This window comes from Otolemur garnettii, unplaced genomic scaffold, assembly GCF_000181295.1.
Source record: "Otolemur garnettii isolate 467f Iridium unplaced genomic scaffold, OtoGar3 scaffold00068, whole genome shotgun sequence".
Taxonomy (NCBI): domain Eukaryota; kingdom Metazoa; phylum Chordata; class Mammalia; order Primates; family Galagidae; genus Otolemur; species Otolemur garnettii.
In genome coordinates, this window is record NW_003852463.1 from 5,976,497 (window position 1) to 5,989,388 (window position 12,892).

At 36.7% G+C, this 12,892-nt stretch overlaps 1 protein-coding gene across 1 annotated transcript in view; it reads right to left on the bottom strand.

Annotated features, from left to right (window-relative positions):
- Positions 1-12,892, bottom strand: part of GMCL1 (germ cell-less, spermatogenesis associated 1) — a 59,107-nt gene that overhangs the window by 8,233 nt on the left and 37,982 nt on the right. The window contains exons 10-13 of the mRNA XM_003793442.3: positions 12,629-12,698; positions 8,861-8,936; positions 4,255-4,400; positions 1,594-1,681 (exon numbers count right to left, since the gene is read on the bottom strand). Of these exons, the coding sequence (XP_003793490.1) occupies positions 1,594-1,681; positions 4,255-4,400; positions 8,861-8,936; positions 12,629-12,698 (380 nt within the window). The remainder of the gene's footprint in view (positions 1-1,593; positions 1,682-4,254; positions 4,401-8,860; positions 8,937-12,628; positions 12,699-12,892) is intronic.

The window sequence follows — 12,892 nt, forward strand, 5'->3', positions numbered from 1 at the left end:
TTATAAAATAGCAGTAAGATCCATTTTTGGAAGATACAATTGAAGAAAAAAATGTTTCTGAATGGTATATGTATGATTTTGTTTTCTTTTTGAGACAGGGTTTTACTTTGTTGCCTTGAGTAAAGTGCCCTGGTGTCACAGCTCACAGCAACCTCAAACTCTTGGGATCAAGTGATCCTCTTGCTTCAGCCTCCCAAGTAGCTGGGACTGCAAGTGCCTGGCACAACGCCCAGCTATTTTTAGAGACAGGGGTCTCACTCTTGCTCAGGCTGGTCTCAAACTCCTGAGTTCAGGTAATCCACCCACCTCAGCCTTCCAAGCATGCTAGATCACAGATATGAGTCACCTAGACTGGCCCTCTAATCACTTTCAACTTTTTGAGGAGAGGGGGGTTTCTCCTAGGCTGTCTCCCCCACCCCCCAATAACCACACCCACTTTCAACTGCACAGTATAAGTTACAGACTTTTCATTCAATGTTGCACATCACTGTGAGTTTATTCTATCATGCTGCTTATGCTAGGTTATATCAACACGAGCCCAGCTTTATTTCCTCCACTCCTAGCACAGAACCTAGCATACAGTAAGGAGACTTTAGTGTTTGCTGAAGGAACATCTGATATAAGTATTATCTTGGCCTGGTGCTTTTTAAGTCTTTGGATGCTTTGAGCTGTGACTCTTTTTTGTTTTTTAATTTTAGGTAAGAGTTCAAGATATTCCTTGTCAATTCAGCTCCTGAGAGCATAAAAGGACAGAGAATTCCAGCAGAGGCAGAACTGAACCTTTTCATTATGTATCTGCCTTGAAATGGACATTCCTATTCCTACTACTAGGAAACTAAAGATGGTCAGCTACTAAAGATGGCCAGCTCTTCTGTTGCTGGAGTTCCAACAATGGCTGGAGAATGCTGTTAAAGGAGTTCTCATACAGTTCATGTGAGAGTACAATGGTCAGTCTGAGGAAACTGCTTATGTCTCAAAAATTACATGAAGTATATAATAGGCCCTGAAACCCTTATTAAAATATTATGCCCTTTGGAATGGGGGTTTTAATGAACATGTTAAATATTTTAACAGCTCTCATTTATTTTCATGGCATTTTGAAACTTCTACATGCATGTGATGTATAAACAAATGAATTTAGCGATAATGTGGGGTATATTACAGATGTTTATTATTTTACAAACCTAATATGCTAGAGAATAATGATCTTGCAATATTTAGGAACTACGGAAACATACTGGATTATCTTCAAGATGTTTGCTATTAATGTATAAATAAATGCACTTATGTGGATTTATTTATATGTATAAAGCACTTAAGATTCATAACTGAAGATGATATTCAGGATAAATGATTATTTCCTTACAAATCAGCTTTTCTCTGCTCCTGAAATCATGATTTCTTTTTTGTCCCGGTTATGCATCTAGTGGGACGGGGTAAGTATGTAGAAATTAAGTTGAAGTTTGTACCATCAAAAAACTTTCAAGCCAATCTTTAAATAAGAATATTTTAATGTTAATTCTACTTAAGAATTTTCAAAAGGAGATTCAAAAGACTAATATAATGACATCACAGAAAAATAATCAAACATACCTGATCCTTTTCAAGTGTAAGTATTTGATAGCCAGTTGTCCTACTACATATTAGTTTTCCACTACTATCAAAAGAAGCCAAGCGTAATCTAGGATTAAAAAAAAACAAATTTAAAAAACACAAGCTTTTTCAAGTCACAGATTAAACAAATCCTCCCTCACTTTAATATTTTTCCTCTTCCATATTTTCTGTAGATCTTTTATTTGATAAAAGACTTTTAGAAAGTCTTTTTAACCTCTGAGCTGATTCCATTCAGATTTACAAGTCTATGTTATTATACACATATGAGATACAAAAATAATTTATAAATGCTTTGTGATAAAATATATATGTATATATAACATCAAATATACCATTTAATCATTTTTAAGTATAAAGTTCTGTGGCTTTAAATACATTCACATTGTTCTAAATCCATTTCTAGAACATTTTCATCTTCTCCAAGTGAAACTCTGTACCCATTAAACACTAACTCCCCCATCCCCTGGCAACCACCAGTGTACTCTCTGTCCCTGTAAATTTACCTACATTAGGTACCTCAGATGAGTGGAATCTTACAATATTTGACCTTTTGCGACTGTTTCACTTAGCATGTTTTCAAAACTTCTTCATGTTTAGTGTATTTCAGACTTTCTTTTTTTTGAGACAAAGTCTTACTATGTTGCCCTCGGTAGAGTGCTGTGTCACAGCTCACAGCATCCTCCAACTCTTGGGCTTAAGTGATTCTCTTGCCTCAGCCTCCCAAGTAACTGGGACTATAGGTGCCCGCCACAACAGCTGGCTATCAGAATTTCTTTCTAAGGCTGAATAATGTTCCATTGTGTATATATACCACATTGTGTTTATCTATTCATCTGTCAATAAACATGAGGGTTGCTTCTACTTTTTGTCTATCATGAATAATGGTACTATGAATATGAGCATACAAATATCTGTTCAAGTCCATATTTTTTTGATTCTTTTGGGTATATATATCCAAAAGAGGAATTGGTGGATTGGTTTAACTTTTTTTGAGAAACCACCACACTGTTTTCAGTAGTTGCACACCATGTTTCATGGCTATCAGCAGTGTACAAAGGCTCCAAATATTCCACATCTTCACCAACACTTGTTATATTAACTTTGAGGTTTTTTCCTGTTCTGTATGTCTTCTTTGGAGAAACACTTATGCAAGTCCTTTGCCCACTTTTTTATTTTTATTTTTTTTGCAGTTTTTGGCCGGGACTGGGCTTGAACCCGCCACCTCCAGCATATGGGGCCAGGGCCCTACTCCTTTGAGCCACAGCACCACCCCCTTTGCCCACTTTTGAATCACTTTTTCTTTTTTTGAGAGAAAGTCTCACTCTGTTGCCCCAGGCTAGAGTGCCATGTCTACAGGCTAGCTTCCAGCAACCTCAAACTTCTGGGTTCAAGTGATCCTCTTGCCTCAGCCTCCTGAGTAACTAGGACTAAAGGTACCAACCACAGCCCAGCTAATTTTTCCTATTTTTAGTAGAAGCTGGTCTCAAACTCTGAGCTCAAGGGATCCTCCCATCTCAGCTTCCCAGAATGCCAGGATTTATAGGCAAGAGCCACTGTGTCTGGCCAAGTTTATTTTTTTAATTGCAGAGTTTTCTATATATTCTAAATATCACTTCCTTATTGAATACAGGCTTTGTAAATATTTTCTCCCATCCATGGAGTGTCTTTTCACTCTGTTGATAATGTCCTTTGATGCAAAAAAGTTTTCAGTTTTGATGAAGTCCAATTTATCTATTCTTTTGTTGCTGGTGCCTTTGGTGTAATATGGAAGAAATTACTACCAAATCAAATGTTGTAAAGCTTTTCCCCTATGTTTTCTTCCAAGAGTTTCTTTCCAGGAAACTCATTCCTAAGAGTTTTTCTTTCCAATAGTATTAGTTCCTATGTTTAGATCTTTGATCCTTTTTAGGTTTTTGTATTTGGTGTAAAGCATAAATGTATAACTTCTAAACAATCTATTCATTAAAGTTGCATACCAGCGCCATTCTGAGATAGGGCAACTCTTTGCTGCCAATAAGTTCCAACAACTGCTGATCAAAGAGTGCTTATGCAAAGTGGGTTAGGTTCTAATAACAGAAGTCCTAAATGATGAAACCCTAACTCCCCACATAAACAAACATATAATAACAAAACGGTGGGGTCATTCTCTGACCCACTCCCCACTGGTATACAATTGTTTTAAGCTATTATCCAACTTGTCAGCCTATAGCACGCTCTCTAGAAAAAGACTACCAGCTTAACTATCAGGCAGAGTTAGATATATCAAAAATACTAGACATGTTTTCCTGGAAAAATACCTTATGATATTTTCAGTTTGAACCTTTTATTTGCTAAGAATCAGCTTCAAGCCGAGTATCAATCCTGTATCATTCAGGACTGATACTCCATATTCAGTATTTATTCCAGCATATTTCTCCCTGTCTAAACATTCCCTCTAGTATGTCAGTTCTCCCTGACATACTAAATCTTATGATTTTGATTAATAATATATTTCATAAAAATGGAGCCTGACCATTTCCTACTATTTTCCCTATACTGTATCTTATCAAAGTTCTAAAGTTGTTGGTGTAAATTATCAAAGTTTTATTTCTTTTACTTATTATATTTCCCCTGGAGTGAGGAAGAGAAATCTTATCCTACCTAAATGCTATGCTCCTTCGAGGCTGTAAACTGACAGATCCACTACATGGCTGATTCAGTGTATTGCGTTTGAAAATGATGTATCGATTAGTATAAGTTACTAGTAGATCAAAGCCGAAGTTAAAACCTGTCCATCGCCAGCAGTACTAAGAAATACAAAAGAGAGACTTATTTCAGCAATTTATTATATTAGCAAGTCAAAATTTAAAAGTTCAAAATGTCTTTTTTTCCCCTGGGTTCCCTACTTTTTGTGTCTTTCCTTTAAGGCTCACCACACAGAAATATAGTATATCTAAGCCAAAAAAGCAGACTTTATGACTATAATTCTTTAAACTACTTTCCTGATACTGCCTTTTCATGATCTGTTTCATTTCGCTCTCCACACTGCAATTCTATCAAAAGTAATAACATTTTTCATTGCAACTCTAAGTAGGCATAGCTTAGGGCACTAGGAATCCAGATAGGGTAATATGGACCTATTAAAATCTACCTTGTTTTTAAAATAATATAACATACCTTAAGTAACCAACAAACACATAAACAGATTATTTTAAATATAATCTTCAGATTTACATGCTTGTTTATTCTATCAGTTATTAGTTAATGAGTATCAGGCAAGTTAGTCTGGTATAGGGAAATAAAGTTAAGGCTTCAAGTATTTTGTTGATACCCTGTATGATAATATTAATTCAGTATTTACTTGACATTTACTGAGCATGTATTATATATAAGAGATGCTCTAGGCAGAGGAGACATAGTAGTAAATCTGTTTCTGCCCCAGTAGAATTTATATTCTACAATGTGTACGTTTGTGAGGTAGGAGACACAAAGACAAATGGAATGGAAGAGAAGAGCATAGGATGTTAGGAGGGAGTGACAGAGTAGAGAGACGGAATTTGCAGTTGCAGATCCTGCTGGTTTAGACAGGTGATCAGAGAATATCTCTCTGAAGAGATGGTAGGTGAGTAATGAATTGAGTCAACTGAAGAAGTAGATCATATAGCCTGGGAAAAGATTATCTTACACAGAGGTAACAGCAAGCACAAAACTCCAAAGGTAAAAGCATGCTTGGCATATCTGACGAACACCAAGAAGGGCTATGTGGCTAGGGCAGTGATCAACAGGGGGAGAAGCTGGAGAAGAGTTCACAGAGGCAGTTAGGGGTTTGTAGGGTCTAGCAGTCCATAGTAAGGAAGAGTCTGTATTTCTTCTAAATATGGTGGGAGGCTACTGGAAGATTCTAGGGAAGGATGAAATGATCTAACTTGCATTTTAAAATGAATACTTCAAAAAAAATAAAGTAAAACAAAGTGAGTACTTTAGCTGTTGTGTGGAAAACAGAATGCAAAGGAGTGAGAGTTAAATATAGAGAGCAGTTATGTAGTATAAGGCTAAACAATTATGTAGTAGCCTGGGCAAAGAGAACAGAGACCTACCCTTAGGTGTTAATGGTATACGCAACGAAAATGTATTTGGGGGGTAAAGCCTCGAGGAACTTCTTATAGACACTAGAAGACACATACATACTATAGACACTTATAGACACATACTAGAATGTGGTATGAGAGAAAGAAGAGTCCAAAATTAATCCAAAGAGCCTTGAGGAACTTCTTATAGACACCAATAATAAGGTAAAGGAAAGTAGAGTCGAAAATGAACCCAAAGTTTGAAGCCTATACAACAGATGAACAAAGGAGTTCTCCATGGGTTGGAGAATACACTTAGGAAGAAAGAGTTTTAGAGAAGAAAATTAAGAGTTCTGCTTTAGAGCTGGTTTAGTGGCTTGCCTGTAATCTAGCACTTTGGAGGATCACTTGAGGCTAGGAGTTCAAGATTAGCCTGGGCAACATAGTAAGACCTAGCCAGGGTGACAGAGCAAGACCCTGTCTCAAAAAAAAAAAAAAACAAAAAAAACAAAAAAAAACCAGTTCTGTTTAGGACTGTTATATTTGAGATGTTATTAGGTATCCACAAAAGATACTAAATGAAGAGATACATGAAACTGAAGTTAGGATTCATTAGTGTGTGAATGGGCTATGAAGTCAGAAGACTAGATGAGATCACTCAGGAGTAGAGATAGAGAAGAGTCTAAGAACTGATCTTCTAATCATACCAAAATTCACCGAGTAAGAGAAAGATCTAGCAAAGATGCAAAAGGGGCAGCCAATGAAGTAGGAAGAAAACCAGCAGAGTATGCTGTCCTGGAAGTTAAGTGGAGAAAATCTTTCAATAAGGAATAAGTGAACAAAACTTGTGTCAAAGTTGTCAAGAGCTTTCAGAAGACTGAAAACTGACAACTTGGTTTGGCAATGTGGTGATAATAGCATGGCAGTTTCAGGGGAGCTGTGCCAATAAACTGGAATGAGTCAAGAAGGCACAGAACGAAAGGAAGTATAGACAATAAATACAGGCAAATTTTCAGTGAGATCTGCCTAAAAGGAGTACAGAGAAATGGACTGGTAGCTAGAGGGAGAATTTAGTTTAAGGTAAGTTTAACATGAGTGATATTGCAGGATGTGATATGCTAAATGACAATGATCTGGTAGAAGAGAAAAATGGATATTGTGGAGAGAGGAAAGTGGTAACTATAGGAGCAAAGCCTTTCAAAAGGTCAGCATGATGGGGCCCAGTACAAGGAAAGCAGAAGGAGGACCACAACAGAAACAGATACTTCATCACTCTAATCAGGGAAAAGTATAGCACACAGCTCTGGATGCAGGTAGACTGGCAAAACTATTGGTAAGCAATGGCTCGGTGCCCATATCTCAGTGAGTAGAGTGCTGCCCACATAAACGAAGGCTGGTGGGTTTGAGCCCAGCCTGGGACTGCTAAACAACAATAACAACTGCAACCAAAAAATAGCCGGGCATTGTGGTGAGCGCCTGGAGTCCCAGCTACTTGGGAGTCTGAGGCTAGAGAATCGCTCAGGCTCAAGAGTTTGAGTATGTGTGATGCCACAGCACTCTACCAAGGGTGATATAGTGAGACTCTGTCTCAAAAAAAAAAAAAAAGAAAGGAAAAAAAGAAAGAAAGAACTATTGGTAAGAGGATGAACAGGTTCTCTTCCTACTGCAGTAATAAGCAAGGCCATCAGACAAGAATAAGGGTGGTAGCACTACCCTTTTGAAGAAAGAAGGTCTCAGTCACCTCAGATAGTGAGAGGACAAATTCATTACGGAAAAGTAGGAGAAATTTCGATACAGCACTAAAGACCTGCTTGAAGTTTATGGTTACAACATTCAAGTGGGATTTGATGTTTGTCTTCAGTCACATTTATGTGTCTGGATGCAGGCAAGGAGAAAGATGGTGTTTAATAAGAGTTGGTGTTTAGCCAGGTGAACGTAACAAAATCAAAGAGGAAAAAGGGAAGTTAAAAGATAAGCAAGAGATCAGTTTTAAGATGAAACAAAATATAAGGTAAAGAAAGAAGTAGGGACATATGAGCAAGGTGATAGGAAAAGGTCATAAGCACAATGTGTTGTACATTCCACGGAGGTTAAAAAATTGTTGGGAGTCCAGGTTCTAAAGAGAGTGAGCTAGAAAGAGGAAGTGAAATCTGAGAATGGAATGCCTGAAATGGAGATTTTGAAGGCAGTGGAGTAAGTAGCAATACAGAAATTGAGCATTTCCATATGCTCATGGAAATGGGTACCTGAAGTAGGGAAGGTCAAGTTACAGAAATATTACAATCACCAAGACTGATAACAGACTAGTGATAAAGAAAGCCAGTGAGCCCAGTGCAGTGAATGATGGCCACAACATGGGTGGTAGGTGGTGTTGCAGGGAACATTTGCTTCTAATGAGTTCTGGTTCAATGAAGAGTGAGGAAGGAACAAGATCTTAAAGTAAAAACAAGGAAGGATAAGGAATAAAGAAGACAACTACTCCTCTTTCATCCTCTGAACATTTATCGTAATTATAAATGCAAACATAAAATAACTTTTTTTTTTTTTTTTTTTGAGACAGAGTCTCAAGCTGTTGCCCTGGGTAGAGTTATGTGGTGTCACAGCTCACAGCAACCTCTAACTTTTGGGCTTAAGCAATTCTCTTGTCTCAGCCTCCCAAGTAGCTGGGACTACAGGCACGCGCCACAATGCCTGGCTATTTTTGTTGCAGTTTGGCCAGGGCAGGGTTTGAACACACCACTCGTGGTATATGGGGCCAGCACCCTATTCACTGAGCCACAGGCATAATGTAGGACAAAAATTACAATTAGGGTGAAATATTTTAAAACTGTAGTTCATGTCCCATTAGTGGATTATAACATCAATTTAATGGGATATAATCAGCTGTTTTAAAAAATTAAATTGAAAATAGGATGTCTGGATGCAGCAGGGGAGAGTATCTTAATTTCTGGATTGTTAAGATCAGATCCTCTTCTTATATGTTTTATCTGGACCCTTCAAGATCTACAAGTTCAACAGTTTCAAGCAAGGCTGAGAAATCAATCATTACTGAGTAGGGTGGCTGTAGCTCCTTGCCCAGAAGTTCATGCTACACACATAATCTTCTGAGGTATGACAGGTATCACTGTTACCTAATGCACATTATGCACTGATAACACAACAATCTGTATGAGAATATTAAGAGTCGTAACCATACTTACTTCACCATCTTTGGCAAGCTTTCTACCACACCTCATGCTATTTCCCTCTAGTTCTTCTTTATTGATTTCTTGAGGCCTAAAAATATATATGAGACATGAACCCACACAGAAAGGCAAGTAGTAACTGAAAAATAACTGGGAATTAAAAAGAACACAAAATCTCACTACTACATTTAAAAATAGAATTTTGTGGTATGAGAATTGATTAAATCTAGTCCATTGCCTTTGCTAAATAATAGATTTTACGTCTATGTATTCCCCTTACTTCTAGATTATTTTTATTAGAGCTTAGCCAAACCAAAGAGGAAAAAAACCTATGAGAAATTTTGCTCACAAAAAATATAAAATACTTAAAAGTCTAACTACTAAGAAATTAAAATCTATTTTTCTATAGGATGTGATTTGATACCACCTACAACTTAATACTGCCTGCTTCATATGCAAACCATTTTTCACATAGCATAACTATACAAAATCAGTATTTGACAGAAAATAGCTATAGAATTTTATCAGTTTGTCTTGTCTTAGTCACTTAATATAAAATCTTTAACCAACTAAAGAATACTATTATGTCAAATTGTAATAATAAATGATATTATTAGCTTGGTAATTCCAAACAACAGAAGTGATATACTCCTTCATATATTCATTCATTTACAATATGAAGTACCTGCAAATTAGGGACATAATATATGATAATACATAATAAAAAATGAAACAAATACAATAAATACAATAAAAAATAAGTCAATGTAAATAAAACTAGTAAAATGTGTCCCTGACATCCAAGACCTCACTCTAATAGAGAACTGGACATGAGTAGTAATTGTAATGTGGTTAATTTTTTTTTTTTTTTTTTGAGATAAAGTCTCAAGCTGTTTCCCTGAGTAGAGTGCCATGACATCATAGCTCACACCAACCTCCAACTCTTGGGCTCAAGCCATCCTCTTACCTCAGTTTTTCTATTTTAGTATAGACAGGGTCTCCCTTTTGCTCAGGCTGGTCTCGAACTCCTGAGCTCAAGCAATCAACCTGTCTCAGCCTCTCAGAGGGCTAGGATTACATGCATGAGTCACCACGGCTGTGGTTAATTATAATATTAATAATGTGTGGTTTGTGATGTGAAGAGCATGAAGAATGCACAAATTTATTGCTTGATGTTGGGGGACATCATTACAGAGTAAATATTATTTGTACCTGCATGGCAATTTGTTGGGGTGGAGATGGGAGGATGAATTCAGTGCAGGGCAAAAGGTATTCCAGGCAGAAGGAATAATAGATAAAAAGGGACTGGAGCATAACAGAGCCAAACGTACAAGGGGTTCTGTGTAGCTGGCGCACGGAACATGAGAGTTTAGTGCATGTTTAGTGCAAATAAATAAGAGAAGATGAAACTAAAGGTATCTGAGATAAAAAGAAGATCCCCACAGGCCATGCTATAGGTTACAAGTGTTCTTTCTTTCTTTTTTTGTGAAACAGAGTCTCATTATGTCAACCTGGGTAGAGTGCTGTATCATCACAGCTCACAGCAACATCAAACTCTTGGGCTTAAGTGATTCTCTTGTCTCAGCCTCCCAAGTAGCTGGGACTACAGGCACCCGCCACAACGCCCTGCTGTTTTTTTGTTATTGTTGTTGCAGTTGTTGTTTAGCAGGCCTGGGCCAGGTTTAAACCTGCCAGCCTCCATGTATGTGGCGAGTGCCCTAATCACTGAGCTATGGGTGCCAAGCCAGTTACAAATGTTCTTAACGCATAATATAGAGTTTCCAGATATTTATTCTTTAACTTTTAAACCTTCTATTATGAAAAACTGTAAACATATCAAAGTAAATAGTATAATGAGCCAAATTTCCTCACCCTCTAGCTTCAATAATCTTGAATAGCAATACTGTAATTTCTTACCTATCATCAAATGTCCCTGGGCATACTTAAAAGCAAGAAAGTGACACAATTGTATTTGTTTCATAAAGATAACCCTCTTGGCAATGTGGAAGACAGTTTGGACAAGAAGAACCCTCAAGGGAGACTTTACTAGAGTATAACCTAGTATCCAGGGAATATACTATCTTCTTCACTGTAATAGCCCTATGGCAGTGAGCAAATGCTCAGTGCCAGTGGAAGAGAACATTTCATCAGAAGCAATGTAACACACATAGCTGACCCTGGAATGTGGGTTTAAACTGTGTGGGCCCAGATTTTTTCAACCAACCTAGGTCAAAAATACATTATTTGTGGGATGAGAAAACTAATACATAGAGGCCTGACTTTTGTACACCTGAGTATGTGGATTTTGTTATGTGTAGCAGTCTTGCAATGAATATCCCCTCACTCCCCCAACCCCCATATACCAAGGGATGACTGTACTTCTCAGGGTAAGAATACGTATTCTAGCTTAGTATTATAGATGAGATTCTACACTAACCTCAGTAAGGATATAGGTGAGAAAAATCTTGAAAAATAAAGAACATCCAAAATGTAAAGACTGAATATACATAGGAAGTAGGATGATTTATAAATTACTCTATACATTACAAAATGTTTTGAAATTTCAGTTCCATTATATTAACTCTCATTTTTTGGTTTTCAATCAATTTATTATTCTATTTCAACATCTTACTGTATTTCTGCTATACAATTACACTGTGAATAAATTTTAAAAAGCATAGATTACAAATAAAATAGAAACTAAGAACCCTGAGTAATAATAATCTTATAGATGTTATGAATTAATACAATGTTTTCATATGCTTACTATTTGGATACAAACTTATAACTAGGCCATTATTTTAGAAAATTCCTTGGTGTATAAAAGTGGGTTAAAAGAGATCAGGGTAAAAAAGATAAACTTAAGGCCTTTTTTGCATACTAACAGATTGTTTCTTCACACAACCTATTCCAAGGAGCTAGCATCAGATAAAATGATAAACATGAAAATACTTCTTTGAACTACAAAGCAATATGCACTAAAGGAATAGATAATTTTCTTTCCCTTATGATGAAATATATATATATATTATAGGGGTTTCATGCTTTTGAAGAAGAAATCTGTAACCAGTTTTAATTCATTTTAGATTCAAAATTCTTTAAAACCTATTTATTAATCAGAATTTGAAAACACTACCACAAATAAGAAAATTAGTTTTATCTATTCATAAATAAGAAAAGCATTCTTCCAAGTAATATTTCAACATGTTGAAAGAAAATCATCATATAATAATAGGTGAAACAAAGTATATAGATTATGTATTCAATTTTCCTAATATAGCAAATGACACCTCAAACATTCCATTATATTATCTAATAGACCAGAAAGATATTTATAACATTCATAATTTTGTAAAAAATAAGAATGTGAGTTGATTACATGATCTCGTCTCCATTTCAACAGCTGGAGTTTTTTAAATATAATGAAGTGCTTAAAATTAATAGCAAAAAAAATTTTTTTTTTTTTTGAGAAAAAGTCGCACTCTGTTGCCCTAGGTAGAGTGTCATGGTGTCATATGCTCACAGCAACCTCAAAATCCTGAGCTCAAGCAATCCTTGCCTCAGTCTCCAGGGTAGCTTGGAACTATAGGTACCTGCCTAGCTACTATTTTCTATATTTAGTAGAGACTGGGTCTTGTTCTTGCTCAGGCTGGGCTCAAACTCCCGAGTTTAAGCAATTCATCAGCCCTGTCCTCTCAGAGTGCTAGGATTATAAGCAGGCATGAGCCACCACACCCAGCCACAGAAGTTTTTCTTAATGATGTTATGATCCAATATACTTACCCCATTTCGCTGTCTTGTTCTGCCCGGAGCATAGCAAGCCACTGCTGTTTATACACAGAAGATAGCCATTCTAAAATGCAAAAATAATAAATTAATTAACAATTTTAAGGATAATAGAACAGAAGAATTTAAACATTTGGCTCGGTGCCTGTGGCTCAAGCGGCTAAGGTGCCAGCCACATACACCTAAGGTGGCGGGTTCGAATCCCCAGCCCGGGCCCACCAAACAACAGTACACTTTAGAAACACCAATAGTGGCTCGGCA